The sequence below is a fragment of the Scyliorhinus torazame genome, chromosome 2 (assembly GCF_047496885.1).
Source record: "Scyliorhinus torazame isolate Kashiwa2021f chromosome 2, sScyTor2.1, whole genome shotgun sequence".
NCBI lineage: Eukaryota > Metazoa > Chordata > Chondrichthyes > Carcharhiniformes > Scyliorhinidae > Scyliorhinus > Scyliorhinus torazame.
In genome coordinates, this window is record NC_092708.1 from 9274969 (window position 1) to 9297972 (window position 23004).

General features: G+C 54.3%; 1 protein-coding gene across 10 annotated transcripts in view; it reads right to left on the bottom strand.

Annotated features, from left to right (window-relative positions):
- Window positions 1–772: 772 nt before the first annotated feature.
- tns1b (tensin 1b) overlaps window positions 773–23004 on the bottom strand; it is a 1628779-nt gene continuing 1606547 nt past the window's right edge. For all 10 annotated transcript variants that reach the window (XM_072468585.1, XM_072468574.1, XM_072468565.1 and 7 more), the window contains 2 exons: window positions 19258–19287; window positions 773–5741 (listed from right to left, as the gene is read on the bottom strand). In XM_072468585.1, coding sequence (XP_072324686.1) covers window positions 5600–5741; window positions 19258–19287 — 172 coding nt within the window. In that variant the 3' untranslated portion in view covers window positions 773–5599. The remainder of the gene's footprint in view (window positions 5742–19257; window positions 19288–23004) is intronic.

The window sequence follows — 23004 nt, forward strand, 5'->3', positions numbered from 1 at the left end:
ACACACACTGACTCTCACTGGGATACAGTTACACACACACTGACTCTCACTGGGATACAGTTCCACACACACTGACTCTCACTGGGATAGAGTTCCACACACACTGACTCTCACTGGGATACAGTTCCACACACACTGACTCTCACTGGGATACTGTTCCACACACACTGACTCTCACTGGGATACAGTTCCACACACACTGACTCTCACTGGGATACAGTTCCACACACTGACTCTCACTGGGATACAGTTCCACACACAATGACTCTCACTGGGATACAGTTCCACACACACTGACTCTCACTGGGTTACAGTTCCACACACACTGACTCTCACTGGGATACAGTTCCACACACTGACTCTCACTGGGTTACAGTTCCACACACACTGACTCTCACTGGGATACAGTTCCACACACTGACTCTCACTGGGATACAGTTCCACACACAATGACTCTCACTGGGATACAGTTCCACACACACTGACTCTTGCTGCGCTCAGACTGTGAGGTCGAGCAGTATATTTACAAGCAGGTTTATGAGACACACTCGCACCTCATTATGCCGGTGACCTGAAGTGCAATCAGCCTGCGGAGTTTAACATCGGGAATCACCCCAGTCCCGTCCTTGGAGTAGCATAGGCTGAGGCCGAGGGAGTGGCACTCGATACATACTGCACAGGAGAATGCCAACCGAGAGGGTTTGAGCAATACTGCTACACCTCAAGTTGAAACCGTTTGATATTCTGAAAATAAAGCATCTCTCCACATCGCTCCGAGTTTTCAGATAATTCTTTTAAAGCATTTTTTATACATAATTCTGCTGCTGGTTATATAGGTTTAGAATGTCTTGCAGCGGTATTAGTGACTCACACACAGTGAGGGACTGCAGGGTCCCCATATTTACAGCAGTGTACAGTCCGCCTCGCAAAAGCAGCTTATGAAGAAAATGGCAAAACCTTCCTGTGTCAGAGCTTGTCAAACATCACAAGGTGCAGTGATATCGAATTGTGAACATTCATTCGTTTAGATAGCATGTCGAACCGGGTCCAGATGATTCGATCAGGGATCTTTTGGGAGGGGCAGGGCCGGCGGCTCCGTGATCTGGTGTTCTTGTGTTGATGGATGCAGAGGCAGCCACTGGAGGGTGGACTGTGCCTGAGCACACAGCAGGGGCAGCGGCGTCAGGACTGAGCTCGGATCAACCAGTTCAAGCCCATTTCATCCAGGGAAATAGACAGAGAGCTTCCAAACAAACAGCTGGGTTCAGCTGGAGCCGTTTAAAGAACAACATGGAAAATGTTTAGACTGCTGAGAAATTATGTCAATTTAGCCAATCTGAGTGGTCTGTCATTCTAAGTGCTTTAGCTGTGAGACAGGTTGTTTCAAAGTTACAATGGATGCAGTTGCGCCAAACCTTTGGAAAGTGCAGAAGGACCTTTACTCTGGTGTTGTCCCTGTCCTGGGAGTGTTTGATGGGGACAGTGTAGAGGGAGCTTTACTCTGTATCTAACCCCGTGCTGTACCTGTCCTGGGAGTGTTTGATGGAGACAGTGTAGAGAGAGCTTTACTCTGTATCTAACTCCGTGCTGTACCTGTCCTGGGAGTGTTTGATGGGGACAGTGTAGCGGGAGCTTTACTCTGTATCTAACCACGTGCTGTACCTGTCCTGGGAGTGTTTGATGGGGACAGTGTAGAGGGAGCTTTACTCTGTATCTAACCCCGTGCTGTCCCTGTCCTGGGAGAGTTTGATGGGGACAGTGTAGAGGGAGCTTTACTCTGTATCTAACCCCGTGCTGTACCTGTCCTGGGAGTGTTTGATGGGGACAGTGTAGAGGGAACTTTACTCTGTATCTAACCTCGTGCTGTACCTGTCCTGGGAGTGTTTGATGGGGACAGTGTAGAGGGAACTTTACTCTGTATCTAACCTCGTGCTGTACCTGTCCTGGGAGTGTTTGATGGGGTCAGTGTAGAGGGAGCTTTACTCTGTATCTAACCCCGTGCTGTACCTGTCCACTGCTCCTTAAAGAACCTGCTTTGTCAGACTTCTTACTGTGCCCTTCAAGAGTGTAATGGATTCAGCTGACGGAACCTCTGTTTAACATTACCTGCAACAGTGCGGCACTCCCTCAGTACTGACCCTCTGACAGTGCGGCACTCCCTCACTACTGACCCTCTGACAGTGCGGCACTCCCTCACTACTGACCCTCTGACAGTGCAGCACTCCCTCAGTACTGGCCCTCTGACAGTGCGGCACTCCCTCAGTACTGACCCTCTGACTGTGCAGCTCCCCCTCAGTACTGACCCTCTGACAGTGCGGCACTCCCTCAGTACTGACCCTCTGACAGTGCAGCACTCCCTCAGTACTGACCCTCTGACAGTGCAGCACTCCCTCAGTACTGACCCTCTGACAGTGCAGCACTCCCTCAGTACTGACCCTCTGACAGTGCAGCACTCCCTCAGTACTGACCCTCTGACAGTGCAGCACTCCCTCAGTACTGACCCTCTGACAGTGCAGCACTCCCTCAGTACTGACCCTCTGACAGTGCAGCACTCCCTCAGTACTGACCCTCTGACAGTGCAGCACTCCCTCAGTACTGTCTCTCTGACAGTGCGGCACTCCCTCAGTACTGACCCTCTGACAGTGCAGCACTCCCTCAGTACTGACCCTCTGACAGTGCAGCACACCCTCAGTACTGACCCTCTGACAGTGCAGCACTCCCTCAGTACTGACCCTCTGACAGTGCGGCACTCCCTCACTACTGACCCTCTGACAGTGCAGCTCCCCCTCAGTACTGACGCTTTGACAGTGCGGCACTCCCTCAATACTGACCCTCTGACAGTGCAGCACTCCCTCAGTACTGAACCTCTGACAGTGCAGCACTCCCTCAATATTGACCCTCTGACAGTGCAGCACTCCCTCAGTACTGACCCTCTGACAGTGCAGCACACCCTCAGTACTGACCCTCTGACAGTGCAGCACTCCCTCAGTACTGACCCTCTGACAGTGCGGCACTCCCTCAGCACTGACCCTCTGACAGTGTAGCTCTCCCTCAGTACTGATCCTCTGACAGTGCAGCACTCCCTCAGTACTGACCCTCTGACAGTGCAGCACTCCCTCAGTACTGACCCTCTGACAGTGCAGCACTCCCTCAGCACTGACCCTCTGATAGTGCAGCGCTCCCTCAGTGCTGAACATCTGACAGTGCAGCACTCCCTCAGCACTGACACTCTGACAGTGCAGCACTCCCTCAGTACTGACCCTGTGACAGTGCGACACTCCCTCAGTACCGACCCTCTGACAGTGCGGCACGCCCTCAGTATGGACCCTCTGACAGTGCGGCACTCCCTCAGTACCAACCCTCTGACAGTGCGGCACTCCCTCAGTACTGACCCTCTGACAGTGCGGCACTCCCTCAGTACTCACCCTCTGACAGTGCAGCACTCCCTCAGGACTGACCCTCTGACAGTGCGGCACTCCCTCAGTAATCACCCTCTGACAGTGCGGCACTCCCTCAGTACTGACCCTCTGACAGTGCAGCACTCCCTCAGTAATCACCCTCTGACAGTGCGGCACTCCCTCAGTACTGACCCTCTGACAGTGCAGCACTCCCTCAGTACCGACCCTCTGACAGTGCGGCGCTCCCTAAGTACTGCACTGGGTGTGTCAGCTTGCAATTTATCATTGAATTTACAGTGCAGAAGGTGGCCATTCGGCCCATCGAGTCTGCACCCGCTCTTGGAAAGAGCACCCTACCCAAGGTCAACACCTCCACCCTATCCCCATAACCCAGTAGCCCTACCCAACACTAAGGGCAATTTTGGACACTGAGGGCAATTTATCACGGCCAATCCACCTAACCTGCACATCTTTGGACTGTGGAGGAAACCGGAGCACCCGGGGGAAACCCACGCAGACACGGGGAGGACGTGCAGACTCCGCACAGACAGTGACCCAAGCCGGAATCGAACCTGGGACCCTGGAGCTGTGAAGCAATTGTGCTAACCACAATGCTATCGTGCTGCCCCACAATTGGTGCCCAGGCCTCCAAAATGAAACTTTAGCTTAGGACCTTCTATCTCAGAGTGGGGGAGAGGGAGGTTGGGGGGGGGGGGGTGGAGAGAGAGTTACACTGAACTATTGCGTTACTCATAGTCAATATGCTTTAACATGTCAGGTGGGTGCTCGCTGTCCTGAGGTTTCGCCTTTTTGAAGTCCATGACCATGATTTTGTTGGAAGCAGTTCCAGCAGAGCTGTGGTCATGTGTTTGAAATGTGTGGCACAACCCTTGTGTGGAGAGGGACAGAGCGGGAAGGTAGAGAGAGAATAGTATCTGATCATCAGGTCGTGACTTGTTTGGCAATGGCGGAGGAACCACCGAGGCTGTGGGGTTTCCTGTGACCCAGACTGGGGCGGGAAGGTGGGCTATCTGCCCCCAAAGGACATCAGGCAATCAGACGGGTTTAAGATTTTCATTTATACTTTAAACTCAAATTGAAATTCTCAAGCCGCCATGTTGGGATCGAGATGCCAATCTCTGTATGACTAATCCAGGATCTTGTGAAGGTCCCTTCCATGACTGGCGTTGAGTGACGGGTGTGTGGGCGTTGGGGGTGACAATTCTGACACCAGTCCGCACTGCCCAGCTTGTAGATGGAAATCGAGACACTGTAGCCTCCAGGAGAGGGCAGCAGTCAGGTTCGGGATGTGTGAGAGGGAGGAGGTGTTGAGACAAGAGTCAAAGAGAGAACATCCGTTAAGTGCTGGCATCCTATTGAAAAGTCGGATAAGGTGCAGACTGTAAATCTCTCTCCCCCCAGTCCGACAGTCGCTCCTCATGATCTCTCTCCGAAGTTCACAAACTCCATACTAAGCAGAAAGGGCTGGTTGACTGGACACTGCCAACACCCCCACGTCCAAAGCTACATCCATTTTTCTGAATATATATATATATATAAAGATATCATTTCCCTTATGCCTGCAGAACCCATGCAGAGACTTCAATCTGTTCTGTAGAAAGTTAAATTTTGATTGATTAGGAGGACATTAGATTGGGAAGACCGGGGTTTGGGAGATGGGAGAAAGTATGGGGAGAGTTCTTGGTTCACAGTGGGTTGGGTAAAGGGGTGGGGAGTGGGCCTAGGTAAGGTGCACTTTCAGAGAGTCGGTGCAGACTCGATGGGCCGAATGGGATTCTCCATGAATGAAGCAAGGGGATTGTTACAGCATGCTAAAGTGGAAGTGTTAAAGTGTGCTCGCAATTGATTAAGCCGATTAAAGTGTCACAATTAAACAGTGTGCCATGACCTGCTAATACTTCGCACGGTAACTCCCACATTCAAGAAAATCTCTTGCTCTTTTGATATTTTCCCTTCTGTTGGACGCAGTACCAACTCCATTTCCATTTGAGACTGTGCAATATACAAGATATCACTTCCTCCCCCCCCCCCCCTCCCCTCCCCTGACAGACGCTACCCAGACCCCATCGCCATTCCTTCACTTCCACGGCCACACTCTCATTTCCAAGTCCTTCTCCTCCAATCAATCGCCCGTCCGATATTGTTGCGGTTATTTAATCGTCCGGAAGGAAATGTCAGGCTCATCTCTTCTGGAAGCCGATCATGACCTTTGACACGAAGTTGACAATGGCGGCTGCGGGCTGGTTGGAGTCCATCTCAGCGAAGAGGTGGCAGACGTTGTCGGTGCTGCTGCCCTGCTTCCTGGCCACGAACCCAAAGAGTCTGGGGTGGGGTGGGGGGGGGGGGGAAGAGAGGAACAATCAGAGCTGTAGTTTTGTTCGGCGTGGCTGGGGGAAGGTTTAAGCAGCTACACTGTGCACCAGCCCCACTCTCACTCCAGTGCACCCCTGCCCTCATACCCCTCACTGACGGGGTGCCCGCTCATCGCCTGCTGGCTCACCCTCCACCTTTCCCCAAACAGCCTTTTCCTTCAACCTCTGACACGTTCCTGCTTGAATGAACAGGGTGTGAAAAGGAATGGAAACATCCCCCAATTTGTTCCAAAGCCGCGACGATGTTCGCCCAACTTTTCCCACAGTGTCCGCGAGATTAATCTGTAAATCCTGGGGACGGCAGGATAATCCTGGCACATTGGCCGGTCCCAATTCCCTGACTTTCAGATGACCCGGGTTAACAAGAGAGGGCATTGAACTAAACGCTGCCAGTGGGCCAGTTGGTTCATTTCGGTAGCAAGGCCGAAGGGAGGGGTCTGCGACTCAGGGCGTGGAACTCCCCCCCTCAGCTGCACGTTTCGGGGGGTGAGAATGGCAGTCCCTTCCTTGGATCCACCGACCGCCCAACTCCTCCTTTACCAGATTACAGACACTGACAGTCTGGGTCAATGCCTCTTCCAGCTGGGGCCTCAGTGGGCTGAACCCAACACAACACTGCAGCTTCACCCCCTCCAGGACCCAACACTGCAGCTTCACCCCCTCCAGGACCCAACACTGCAGCCTCACCCCCTCCAGGACCCAACACTGCAGCTTCACCCCCTCCAGGACCCAACACTCTTCCCCAGCCCCCCCGACCCCAGCACTCCCCCACCCCCCGACCCCAACATCACCCCCACCCCCCGACCCCAACATCACCCCCACCCCCCGACCCCAACATCACCCCCACCGCCCGACCCCCACCCCCCCCGACCCCAGCCCCACCCCCCGACCCCAGCCCCACCCCCCCCGACCCCAGCCCCACCCCCTGACCCCAGCACTCCCCCACCCCCCCGACCCCAGGTCTCTGCCCCCCACCAACCCCAGCCCACTCCCCCGACCCCAGCCTCACCCCCAACCCCAGCCCCACCCCCCCGACCCCAGCCCCACCCCCTGACCCCAGCACTCCCCCACCCCCCCCGACCCCAGCACTCTGCCCCACCCCCCTGACCTCAGCCCCAACCCCCCGACCCCAGCCTCACCCCCGACCCCAGCCTCACCCCCGACCCCAGCACTCCCCCAACCCCCCGACCCCAGCACTCTGCCCCACCCCCCCGACCCCAGCCTCACCCCCGACCCCAGCCTCACCCCCGACCCCAGCACCCCCCCCACCCCCAGCCCCACCCCCCGACCCCAGCCCAACCGCCCCGACCCCAGCCCCACCCCCCCTGACCCCAGCCCAACCCCAGCACTCTGTCCCCAACCCCCCCGACCCCAGCTCTCTGCCCCCCCTGACCCCAGCACCACCCCCCGACCACAGCCCAACCGCCCCGACCCCAGCCCCACCCCCCCGACCCCAGCCCAACCGCCCCGACCCCAGCCCCACCCCCCCGACCCCAGACCCACCCCCCCGACCCCAGACCCACCCCCCCGACCCCAGCCCAACCCCCCAACCCCAGCCCAGCCCCCCGACCCCAGCCTCACCCCCCCGACCCCAGCCTCACCCCCCCCGACCCCAGCCCCATCCCCCGACCCCAGCCCCACACCCCCGACCCCAGCCTCCCCCCGACCCCAGCCTCTCCCCCCCAACCCCAGCACTCTGCCCCACCCCCCGACCCCAGCCCCACCCCCCGACCCCAGCCACATCCCCCGACCCCAGCCCCACACCCCCGACCCCAGCCTCCCCCGACCCCAGCCTCTCCCCCCCAACCCCAGCACTCTGCCCCACCCCCCGACCCCAGCCCCACCCCCCGACCCCAGCCACATCCCCCGACCCCAGCCCCACACCCCCGACCCCAGCCTCCCCGACCCCAGCCTCTCCCCCCCAACCCCAGCACTCTGCCCCACCCCCCGACCCCAGCCCCACCCCCCGACCCCAGCCTCACACCTGACCCCAGCCTCACCCCCCCCGACACCAGCCCCACCCCCCCCGACACCAGCCCCACCCCCCCGACCCCAGCACTCTGCCCCACCCCCCCGACGCCAGCCGCACCCCCCCCGACCCCAGCACTCTGCCCCACCCCCCCGACCCCAGCCTCACACCTGACCCCAGCCTCACCCCCCCCGACCCCAGGCCCACCCCCCCGACCCCAGCCGCAACCCCCCCAACCCCAGCACTCTGCCCCACCCCCCGACCCCAGCCTCACCCCCCCCGACCCCAGCACTACCCCCACCCCCCCGACCCCAGCCGCACCCCCCCCGACCCCAGCGCTCTGCCCCACCCCCCGACCCCAGCCCCACCCCCCCGACCCCAGCCTCACCCCCCGACCCCAGCGCCCTGCCCCACCCCCCGACCCCAGCCCCACCCCCCCGACCCCAGCCTCACCCCCCGACCCCAGCGCTCTGCCCCACCCCCCGACCCCAGCCTCACCCCCCCCGACCCCAGCACTACCCCCACCCCCCCGACCCCAGCCGCACCCCCCCCGACCCCAGCGCTCTGCCCCACCCCCCGACCCCAGCCCCACCCCCCCGACCCCAGCCTCACCCCCCGACCCCAGCGCTCTGCCCCACCCCCCGACCCAGCCCCACCCCCCCGACCCCAGCCGCACCCCCCCCAACCCCAGAACTCTGCCCCACCCCCCGACCCCAGCCTCACCCCCCCCGACCCCAGCACTACCCCCACCCCCCCGACCCCAGCCTCACCCCCCCGACCCCAGCGCTCTGCCCCACCCCCCGACTCCAGCCCCACCCCCCCGACCCCAGCCTCACCCCCCCGACCCCAGCACTCTGCCGCCCACCCCCCCCCCCGACCCCAGCACTCAGCCACGTCCCGCTCCAGGGCGCCAGCAGCACGGGGTTATCCTGGCAGTTGCGAGGCAGAAATGGATCAAACTCCTTCGTTATCCAGAAATGGTCGAGTTATTAACCAATCAATATGATCGTTCCAGGTCAGCGTTTCCCAATCTTTTCCAGCCACGAAAGCCTTATTGATTAATTTACGGGCTGTGGGGGTCGCCGGCTAGCCCAGCATTCATTGCCCATCCCTAATTGCCCCTGGAGGAGGTGGGGGTGAGCTGCCTCCTCGAACCGCTGCTGTCCCTGAGGTGTAGGTACACCCACTGTGCTGTTAGCGAGGCAGATCCCGGATTTTAACGCAGAGACAGTGACCGCCTGACCTCCCAAGGCAACTGAAGGGAACCCTGAGAAACATTCTCATTGAAATGCAGAGTTAAACGATTGGAAAAATTATTGTTTTCACGCAATAGGTAAAGACATACAAAAACCTAATTCATAGAAGTCTTTTCTACTTCTTACAAGTATACATTCACTGGAATTAAAATGTTATCCGGATTAAAAATGCACTTCAGTCTTAACTTTATATTTTTAATGGGTAGAATGGTGCGAGGAAGCTGGAAACTCCTATCGGACACACACTCACCTCTCACACACACCTCTCTCTCACACACTCACCTCTCACACACACCTCTCTCTCACACACTCACCTCTCTCACACACACACACACACTCACCTCTCACACACACACACTCACCTCTCTCACACACACTCACCTCTCACACACTCACACTCACCTCTCTCACACTCACACTCACCTCTCTCACACTCACCTCGCACACACTCACACTCACCTCTCTCACACACACTCATCTCGCACACACTCACACTCACCTCTCTCACACTCACACTCACCTCTCTCACACTCACCTCGCACACACTCACACTCACCTCTCTCACACTCACACTCACCTCTCTCACACACACTCACCTCTCACACACTCACACTCACCTCTCTCACACTCACCTCTCTCACACTCACCTCGCACACACTCACACTCACCTCTCTCACACACAGTCACCTCGCACACACTCACACTCACCTCTCTCACACTCACCTCGCACACACTCACACTCACCTCTCACACACTCACACTCACCTCTCACACACACACACACACACACCTCTCACACACACACACTCACCTCTCACACACACACTCACCTCTCACACACACACACTCACCTCTCACACACACACACACACACTCACCTCTCACACACTCACACTCACCTCTCACACACACACACCTCTCTCTCACACACTCACCTCTCACACACACACCTCTCTCTCACACACTCACACTCACCTCGCACACACACACACTCACCTCTCACACACACACACTCACCTCTCACACACTCACACTCACCTCTCACACACTCACACTCACCTCGCACACACACACACTCACCTCTCACACACACACACTCACCTCGCACACACACACACACACTCACACACTCACCTCTCACACACTCACACTCACCTCTCACACACACACACACTCACCTCTCACACACACACACACACCTCTCTCACACACACTCACCTCTCACACACACACTCACCTCTCACACACACACTCACCTCTCACACACACACTCACCTCTCACACACTCACACTCACCTCTCACACACACACTCACCTCTCACACTCACACACTCACCTCTCACACACACACTCACCTCTCACACACACACTCACCTCGCACACACTCACACTCACCTCTCACACACACACTCACCTCTCACACTCACACACTCACCTCTCACACACACACTCACCTCTCTCTCACACACACACCTCTCTCACACACACACTCACCTCTCACACACACACTCACCTCTCACACACTCACCTCTCTCACACACACACACCTCTCTCACACTCACACACACCTCTCACACACACACACTCACCTCTCACACACACACACACACTCACCTCTCACACACTCACACACACCTCTCACACACACACTCACCTCTCACACACACACACACTCACCTCTCACACACACACACTCACCTCTCACACACACACACACTCACCTCTCACACACACACACCTCTCACACACACACACACTCACCTCTCACACACACACACTCACCTCTCTCACACACACACCTCTCTCTCACACACACACCTCTCTCTCACACACACCTCTCACACACCTCTCACACACACACACACCTCTCTCACACACTCACCTCTCACACACACACACTCACCTCTCACACACACACACTCACCTCTCACACACTCGCCTCTCTCACACACACTCACCTCTCACACACACACACACACCTCTCTCTCACACACTCACCTCTCACACACACACACACACTCACCTCTCACACACACACACACACTCACCTCTCACACACACACACACACACACTCACCTCTCACACACACACACACACACTCACCTCTCACACACACACACACACACCTCTCTCTCACACACACACCTCTCTCTCACACACTCATCTCTCACACACACACACACCTCTCTCTCACACACTCACACACACCTCTCTCTCACACACTAACCTCTCACACACACACACACACACCTCTCTCTCACACACTCACCTCTCACACACACACACTAACTCACCTCTCACACACACACACACACACACACACTCACCTCTCACACACACACACACACCTCTCTCTCACACACTCACCTCTCTCTCACACACACACACACACCTCTCTCTCACACACTCATCTCTCACACACACACACACCTCTCTCTCACACACTCACACACACCTCTCTCTCACACACTAACCTCTCACACACACACACACACACCTCTCTCTCACACACTCACCTCTCTCACACACACACACACCTCTCTCTCACACACTCACCTCTCACACACACCTCTCTCTCACACACTCACCTCTCACACACACGCGCACCTCTCTCTCACACACTCACCTCTCACACACACACACACACACCTCTCTCTCACTACTCACCTCTCTCTCACACACACCTCTCTCTCACACACTCACCTCTCTCACTCACACACTCACCTCTCTCACTCACACACTCACCTCTCTCACACACACACACTTCTCTCTCACACACTCACCTCTCTCTCACACACACCTCTCTCTCACACACTCACCTCTCTCACACACACACACTCACCTCTCTCACACACACACACACCTCTCTCTCACACACTCTCCTCTCTCTCACACACTCACCTCTCTCACACACACACACCTCTCACCTCTCTCACACACTCACCTCTCTCACACACTCACCTCTCTCTCACACACTCACCTCTCTCACACACACACTCACCTCTCTCACTCACACACTCACCTCTCTCACTCACACACTCACCTCTCTGTCACACACTCACCTCTCTCACACACACACACCTCTCTCTCACACACTCACCTCTCTCACACACACTCACCTCTCTCACACACACACTCACCTGTCACACACACACCTCTCTCTCACACACTCACCTCTCTCTCACACACACACACACCTCTCTCTCACACACTCACCTCTCACACACACACACACACACTCACCTCTCTCTCACACACTCACCTCTCTCACACACACACACACACCTCTCTCTCACACACTCACCTCTCTCACACACACACACCTCTCTCTCACACACTCACCTCTCACACACACCTCTCTCTCACACACTCACCTCTCTCTCACACACACCTCTCTCTCACACACTCACCTCTCTCACACACACACACTCACCTCTCTCTCACACACACACACCTCTCTCTCACACACTCTCCTCTCTCTCACACACTCACCTCTCTCACACACACACACCTCTCACACACTCACCTCTCTCACACACTCACCTCTCTCACACACTCACCTCTCTCTCACACACTCACCTCTCTCACACACACACTCACCTCTCTCACTCACACACTCACCTCTCTCACTCACACACTCACCTCTCTCACACACACACACCTCTCTCTCACACACTCACCTCTCTCACACACACTCACCTCTCTCTCACACACACACTCCCCTGTCACACACACACCTCTCTCTCACACGCTCAACTCTCTCACACACACCTCTCACACACACACGCCTCTCTCTCACACACTCACCTCACACACACACACACACCTCTCTCTCACACACTCACCTCTCTCTCACACACACTCACCTCTCTCACACACACACTCACCTCTCTCACACACACACTCACCTGTCACACACACACACTCACCTCTCTCTCACACGCACATGCTCACCTCCCTCTCACACACACACTCACCTCTCTCCCCCACACATACACTCACCTCTCTCCCCCACACACACACTCACCTCTCCCCCACACACAAACTCACTTCTCTCACACTCACTCACTTCTCTTGACACATACTCACGCCTCTTACACACACACACATACTCCCTCTCTCTCACACACACGCTCATCTCTCCCTCACACACACTGACCTCTCTCACACACACACACACCTCTCTCTCACACACTCACCTCTCTCACACACACTCACCTCTCACACACACACACACCTCTCTCTCACACATTCACCTCTCACACACACACACCTCTCTCTCACACACTCACACACACCTCTCTCTCACACACTAACCTCTCATACACACACACACACACCTCTCTCACACACACACACACCTCTCTCTCACACACTCACCTCTCACACACACCTCTCTCTCACACACTCACCTCTCACACACACACACACCTCTCTCTCACTACTCACCTCTCTCTCACACACACCTCTCTCTCACACACCCACCTCTCTCACTCACACACTCACCTCTCTCACTCACACACTCACCTCTCTCACACACACACACACCTCTCTCTCACACACTCACACACACCTCTCTCTCACACACTAACCTCTCATACACACACACACTCACCTCTCTCACACACACACACACCTCTCTCTCACACACTCACCTCTCACACACACCTCTCTCTCACACACTCACCTCTCACACACACACACACCTCTCTCTCACTACTCACCTCTCTCTCACACACACCTCTCTCTCACACACCCACCTCTCTCACTCACACACTCACCTCTCTCACTCACACACTCACCTCTCTCACACACACACACACCTCTCTCTCACACACTCACCTCTCTCTCACACACACCTCTCTCTCACACACTCACCTCTCTCACACACACACACTCACCTCTCTCACACACACACACACCTCTCTCTCACACACTCTCCTCTCTCTCACACACTCACCTCTCTCACACACACACACACACCTCTCACACACTCACCTCTCTCACACACTCACCTCTCTCACACATTCACCTCTCTCTCACACACTCACCTCTCTCACACACACACTCACCTCTCTCACTCACACACTCACCTCTCTCACTCACACACTCACCTCTCTGTCACACACTCACCTCTCTCACACACACACACCTCTCTCTCACACACTCACCTCTCTCACACACACACTCACCTGTCACACACACACCTCTCTCTCACACACTCACCTCTCTCTCACTCACACACACACACACCTCTCTCTCACACACTCACCTCTCACACACACACACTCACCTCTCACACACACACACACCTCTCTCTCACACACTCACCTCTCTCACACACACACACCTCTCTCTCACACACTCATCTCTCACACACACACACACCTCTCTCTCACACACTCACACATACCTCTCTCTCACACACTAACCTCTCACACACACTCACACACACCTCTCTCTCACACACTCACCTCTCTCACACACACACACACCTCTCTCTCACACACTCACCTCTCACACACACTCACCTCTCACACACACGCACACCTCTCTCTCACACACTCACCTCTCATACACACACACACACACCTTTCTCTCACTACTCACCTCTCTCTCACACACTCACCTCTCTCACTCACACACTCACCTCTCTCACACACACACACACCTCTCTCACACTCACCTCTCTCACACACACACTCACCTGTCACACACACACACTCACCTCTCTCTCACACACACATGCTCACCTCTCTCTCACACACACACTCACCTCTCTCCCCCACACATACACTCACCTCTCTCCCCCACACACACACTCACCTCTCCCCCACACACAAACTCACTTCTCTCACACTCACTCACTTCTGTTGACACATACTCACGCCTCTTACACACACACACACACTCCCTCTCTCTCACACACACACTCATCTCTCCCTCACACACACTCACCTCTCTCACACACACACACACCTCTCTCTCACACACTAACCTCTCACACACACCTCTCTCTCACACTCACCTCTCACATACACACACACCTCTCTCACACACTCACTTCTCACACACACCTCTCTCTCACACACTCACCTCTCACACACACGCACACCTCTCTCTCACACACTCACCTCTCACACACACACACACACCTCTCTCTCACTACTCACCTCTCTCTCACACACATCTCTCTCTCACACACTCACCTCTCTCACACACACACTCCCCTGTCACACACACACCTCTCTCTCACACGCTCACCTCTCTCACACACACCTCTCACACACACACGCCTCTCTCTCACACACTCACCTCACACACACACACACACCTCTCTCTCACACACTCACCTCTCTCTCACACACACTCACCTCTCTCTCACACGCACTCACCTGTCACACACACACACTCACCTCTCTCTCACACGCACATGCTCACCTCTCTCTCACACACACACTCACCTCTCTCCCCCACACATACACTCACCTCTCTCCCCCACACACACACTCACCTCTCCCCCACACACACACTCACTTCTCTCACACTCACTCACTTTTCTTGCACACATACTCACGCCTCTTACACACACTCCCTCTCTCTCACACACACGCTCATCTCTCCCTCACACACACTGACCTCTCACACACACACTCACCTCTCTTTCACACACACCTCTCCCTCACACACTAACCTCTCACACACACACACACACCTCTCTCTCACACTCACCTCTCTCTCACACACTTACCTCTCACACACAAGCACACCTCTCTCTCACACACACACACCTCTCTCTCACTACTCACCTCTCTCTCACACACTCAACCTCTCTCACACACACACACACCTCTCTCTCACACACTCTCCTCTCTCACCTCTCTCACACACACACACACCTCTCACACACTCACATCTCTCACACACACACACCTCTCTCTCACACACTCACCTCTCTCACACACTCACCTCTCTCTCACACACTCACCTCTCTCACACACACACTCACCTCTCTCACTCACACACTCACCTCTCTGTCACACACTTACCTCTCTCTCACACACACACACCTCTCTCTCACACACTCACCTCTCACACACACACTCACCTGTCACACACACACCTCTCTCACACACACCTCTCACACACACACGCCTCTCTCTCACACACGCACCTCTCTCTCACACACGCACCTCTCTCACACACGCACCTCTCTCACACACACACTCACCTCTCCCCCACACACACGCTCACTTCTCTCACACGCACTCACTTCTCTTACACACATACTCACGCCTCTTACACACACACACACACACCCTCTCTCTCACACTCACCTCTCTCACACACACACACACCTCTCTCACACACTCACCTCTCACACACACACACACCTCTCACACACACGCACACCTCTCTCTCACACACTCACCTCTCTCACACACACACACACCTCTCTCTCACACACTCACCTCTCTCTCACACGCACATGCTCACCTCTCTCTCACACACACACTCACTTCTCTCATACTCACTCACTTCTCTTGCACACATACTCACGCCTCTTACACACACACACACACTCCCTCTCTCTCTCACACACGCTCATCTCTCCCTCACACACACTGACCTCTCTCACACACACACACACCTCTCTCTCACACACTCACCTCTCACACACACACACACACACACACCTCTCTCTCTCACACACTCACCTCTCACACACACACACACCTCTCTCTCACACACTCACCTCTCTCACACACTCTCCTCTCTCACCTCTCTCACACACACACACCTCTCTCACACACACTCACCTCTCTCACACACTCACCTCTCTCTCACACACTCACCTCTCTCACACACACACTCACCTCTCTCACTCACACACTCACCTCTCTCACTCACACACTCACCTCTCACTCACACACTCACCTCTCTCACACACACACCTCTCTCTCACACACACACCTCTCTCTCACACACACTCACCTCTCTCACTTACACACTCACCTCTCTCACACACTCACCTCTCTCTCACACACTCACCTCTCTCACACACACACTCACCTCTCTCACTCACACACTCACCTCTCTCACTCACACACTCACCTCTCTGTCACACACTCACCTCTCACACACACACACCTCTCTCTCACACACACACCTCTCTCACACACACACTCACCTCTCTCACTCACACACTCACCTCTCTCTCACACACACCTCTCTCTCACACACACACCTCTCTCACACACACTCACCTCTCTCACACACACTCACCTCTCTCACACACTCACTCACCTGTCACACACACACTCATCTGTCACACACACACCTCTCTCTCACACGCTCACCTCTCTCACACACACCTCTCACACACACACGCCTCTCTCTCACACACTCACCTCTCACACACACACACACCTCTCTCTCACACACACACTCACCTCTCTCTCACACACACTCACCTCTCTCTCACACACACTCACTTCTCTCACTCACAGAAACGTACGTCTCTCTCACACACACATATACGCACACACTCCCCTGTCTCTCTCACACACATCCACACACACTCACCTCTCTCACAAACACTCACTCCCCTCTCTCTCACACACACTCACTACCCACTCACCCACACACTCACCTCTATCTCACGCACACTCACCTCTCTCTCACACACACCTCTCTCTCACACACTCACCTCTTTCTCATGCACACTCCCCTCTCTCACACACACACTCACCTCTATCTCACGCACAGATACACACAGACTCCCTCTCTCTCACACACGCACTCCCTCCCCTCTCTCTCACACACACACTCACCTCTCTCACACACACACTCCCCTCTCTCTCACACACACTCCCCTCTCTCTCACACACACACTCACCTCTATCTCACACACACTTACACACAGACTCCCTCTCTCTCTCTCACACACGCACTCCTTCCCCTCTCTCTCACACATACACTCCGTCCCCTCTCTCTCTCACACTCACCTCTTTCTCACACACACTCCCCTATCTCTCACACACACTCACCTCTTTCTCACACACACTCCCCTCTCTCTCACACACACACTCACCTCTCTCACACACACACTCCCCTCTCTCTCACACACACTCCCCTCTCTCTCACACACACACTCACCTCTATCTCACACACACATACACACAGACTCCCTCTCTCTCTCACACTCACTCCCCTCTCTCACACACACACTCACCTCTCTCTCACACACACACTCACCTCTATCTCACACACACATACACACAGACTCCCTCTCTCTCTCACACACACTCACCCCTCTCACACACACACTCCCCTCTCTCTCACACACACTCCCCTCTCTCTCTCACACACACACTCCCCTCTATCTCACACACACATACACACAGACTCCCTCTCTCTCTCTCACACACGCACTCCTTCCCCTCTCTCTCACACACACACTCCGTCCCCTCTCTCTCTCACACTCACCTCTTTCTCACACACACTCCCCTCTCTCTCACACACACACTCCCCTCTCTCTCTCACACACACATACACACAGACTCCCTCTCTCTCTCACACACACACACTCACTCCCCTCTCTCTCACACACACATACTACCCTCTCTCTCACACACACACTCACCTCTATCTCACGCACACATACACACAGACTCCCTCTCTTTCTCTCACACACGCACCCCTACCCCTCTCTCTCACACACACTCACTCCCCTCTCTCTCGCACACTCACTCCCCTCTCACACACACATACTCCCTCCCTTCTCTCACACACACACTCCCTCCCCTCTCTCACACACACTCACTCCCCTCTCACACACACACTCACCTCTCTCTCACAAACACCCACCTCTCTCTCACGCACACTCACTCCCCACTCACACACACACTCACCTCTATCTCACGCACACTCCCCTGTCTCTCTCACACACATACTCACCTCTCTCTCACACACACACACACACACTCACCTCTCTCTCACGCACACTCACCTCTCTCTCACACACACACTCACCTCTCTCTCACACACACTCACTTCTCTCGCACACAGAAACGTACATCTCTCTCTCTCTCACACACTCACTCCCCTCTCTCTCACACTCACCTCTGAGAGAGTGTAATGTAAGCTGCAGAATCTGAAGTGAGAATGCCCTCACCCCCACAGATCTATTGTAAACCAACACTGAGCATTTTCCCCAGTTACCGGTCAATGAACTTACTTCGAGGCTCCTCCGTCAGTCTTTGTCCACCTGGAATAGAGAAGAGTCAGAATTTGAGGGATTACCACAGCATTCCAAAAACTCCCAGACTTCTGCCCAGGGATAGGGAATAATACGACCATAAGACATAGGAGCAGAATTAGGCCACTCGGCCCATCGAGTCTGCTCCGCCATTCAATCATGGCTGATATTTTCTCCTCCCCATTCTCCTGCCTTCTCCCCATAATCCCTGATCCCCTTATTAATCAGGAACCTATCTATCTCTGTCTTAAAGACACTCAGTGATTTGGCCTCCACAGCCTTCTGCGGCAAAGAGTTCCACAGATTCACCACCCTCTGGCTGGAGAAATTCCTCCTCATCTCTGTTTTAAAGGATCGTCCCTTTAGTCTGAGATTGTGTCCTCTGGTTCTAGTTTTTCCTACAAGTGGAAACATCCTCTCCACGTCCACTCTCTCCAGGCCTCACAGTGTCCTGTAAGTTTCAATAAGATCCCCCCTCATCCTTCTAAACTCTAACAAGTACAGACCCAGAGTCCTCAACCGTTCCTCAGACGACAAGCTCTTCATTCCAGGGATCATTCTTGTGAACCTCCTCTGGACTCTTTCCAAGGCCAGCACATCCTTCCTGAGTCACGATGCTGCATTACACAGAGTTCTCACTGCCACTGCTAAATGTTCATAGTGCCAGTGGTTACAAAAGAGGAGGCGACCAGGACAGCGATAGTCAATAAGGTGAGGGGGACAGTCTAGTTCAGGGAGTCGGAGTAAGAAGATTGAATGGGATAATCAGTTAGTCAGATGGCCTCGAGCAATGGGAGCGAAACAGTTTCACTGACAAAGCTGGGGATGGACATAATCCCACTCCAATTACTGTCCTCAATGCAGAACATCATGCTGATGAATGTGTGACTGTGAATGTGTGTCTAAGTGTGAATGTCTGTGTGTGTGTCTGTCTGCTTGTGTGTATGTCTGTCTGTGTGTGTCTGCCTGTGTGTGAGTGTGTATGTGATTGTGTATGAGTGTGTCTACATGTGTGTCAGTGTGTTTGTGTCTGTGTGTGTGTTTTGTGTATCGGTGTGTGTGAATGTGTATGGTTTGTGTGTGAATGTTTGTGTGTGCACGTATGTGAATGTGTGTATGTGAACATGTGTGTGAATGTCTGTGCGTGTGTATTTGTTTGTATATGCGCATGCGTGTGTGTCTGTGTGTGTGTGTGCGTGAATATGTTTGTGAATGTGTGTGTGAATGGGTGCGTGTCCGAATCTATGTGTAAATGTGCGTGCATGTGTGTGAATGTGTGTGTGTTCTCTGTGTGTTTTGTGTGTGCATGTGTGAGAATGTGTGTGTGTGTGAATGTGTGGGGCTGGTTTAGCACACAGGGCTAAATCGCTGGCTTTGAAAGCAGACCAAGGCAGGCCAGCAGCACGGTTCAATTCCCGTACCAGCCTCCCCGAACAGGCGCCGGAATGTGGCGACTAGGGGCTTTTCACAGTAACTTCATTTGAAGCCTACTTGTGACAATAAGCGATTTTCATTTCATGTGTGTGTCTGATTCTATTTGTGAACCTGTGATATGTGCACATTCAAAAGGGAAAATGCTGGAAAATCTCAGCAGGTCTGGCAGCATCTGTAGGGAGAGAAAAGAGCGAACGTTTCGAGTCCAGATGCCCCTTTGTCAAAGCGAACAGACAGAGAAAGTGGGAAATATTTACACTGTGGAGTGAGAATGAAAGATGAGTCAGAAACCCAGGGAAACCGGGTGCTAATGGCCACAGTAACCCCGGGGAAAGAGAGCGAATGGGAGTCCCCAGCGAGAACAACAGGTGTGAAAGGTCAAACTGCAGAGAAACTAACATCAGAGGGTGAACTGTAGATGTGGGGGAGGGGAAGGGGGAAGCAAAGAGGAGAAAGGGTCAGGAAAGGTGGATAAAATGGAAAGAAATGGTAAGAGACAGTTAAAATGAAATGGGATGAAAACAAATGGGTCGAGATGGGGTAGAGCTAATCATCTGAAGTTGTTGAATTCAATGTTCGTGCCAGAAGGCCTAACCGGAAGATGAGATGTTGTTCCTCCAGTTTGCGTTGAGCTTCACTGGAACATTGCAGCAGGCCAAGGACAGACATGTGGGCCTGGGAGCAGGGTCTTGTGTTAAAATGGCAGGCAACAGGAAGGTCAGGGTCCTGAATGCGCACAGACCGAAGGTGCTCAGCAAAGCGATCACCCAGTCTGCGTTTGGTCTCGCCGATATAGAGGAGACCACATTGGGAGCAGCGAATGCAATCGACCAAATTGGAAGAGGTGCAAGTGAAACGCTGCTTAACCTGGAATGAGTGTTTTGGGCCTGGGATGTTGAGCATGGAAGAGGTAAAGGGGCAGGTGTTACACCTTCCGCGATTGCATGGGAAGGTGCCATGGGTGATGGGAGAGGTACTGGATATGGTGGAGGAGTGGACTAGATTGTCTCGGAGGGAACGGTCTCTGCGGAATGCTGACAGAGGAAAGGGAAGATGTGTTTGGTGGTGGCATCACGCTGGAGTTGGCAAAAGTGGCGGAGGATTATGCTTTGCATGCGGAGGCTGGTGGGATGAAATGTGAGAACGAGGGGGACTCTATCCTTGTTCTGGGAGGGAGGGGAGGGGGCGAAGGTAGTGGTGCGGGAGATGGACCGCACACTGTTGAGGGCCCTGTCCACAACTGTCTTTTGTTATGCTCTTGTCGTAGCAGAAGCTGCTTCCTTGATGTGCACTCTGACAAAGGAAGGTTCAGACTTGGAGATAGGTTTAACACGTTCATTAAGCTATTAACAATTCTCCTACTTGGGTTCAACTCTCCTGTTAATCCTGCTATAGCTACTCAGACTGACGAACCAGTCTGCTACAATCCACGTGGTGGGTGTGATGTTCAATCAACCCTGTGTCTGTACTCACTGAGAGTCTCCCATGGAAAGAGACTGAGCATGTGTGCTGTGTCCTTTTATATGGGTTGGTGTAAGGCCCTCCTGTGGTAGTGTCACCTCTGTGTGTATCGTGACTGCCCATTGGTCGTGTCCTATCTAACTGACCTATTGGTTGACTGTCTGTGTGTCATGTCTCTGGTGCTCCCTCTAGTGCCTAGCTAGGTGTAGTGTATGTACATTAACCCTTTGTGTACTTACAGTGATGTATATCACCACACTGTCGGTGGGAAATCACGGTTGAGGAAGAAGGAACACATTTTCGAAGCACCATTTTGGAAAGTGGCATCATCGGAACAGATGCGACGGAGGCGAAGGAGCTGAGAGAAAGGGATGGAGTCCTTACAGGGTGGAGCTGTAGTCCAGATAGCTGTGGGAGTCAGTGGGCTTGTAGTGGATATTAGTGGATAGTCTATTGCCGGAAATGGAGACAGAAAGGTCAAGGCAGGGAAGGGAAGTGTCTGAGATGGACCAGGTGAAAGTGATGGAGGGTGGAAACTGGAAGCGAAGTTGATGAATTTTTCCAGGTCCGGGCGAGAGCATGAAGTGGCACCAAAATGATCATCAATGTATCGGCAAAGGAGTTGTGGGAGGGGCCCGGATAGGCCTGGAACAAGGAATGTTCCACATACCCCATAAACAGGCGAGCGTAGCTAGGACCCACGCGGGGACCCATTGCTACACCTTTGATTTGGAGAAAATTGGATGAGTTAAAGGAGAAGTTGTTGAGAGTTATATAGATGTGTGTGCATTAATGTGTGTGTGTGTATGTGCATGTGTGTGTGTATGTGCA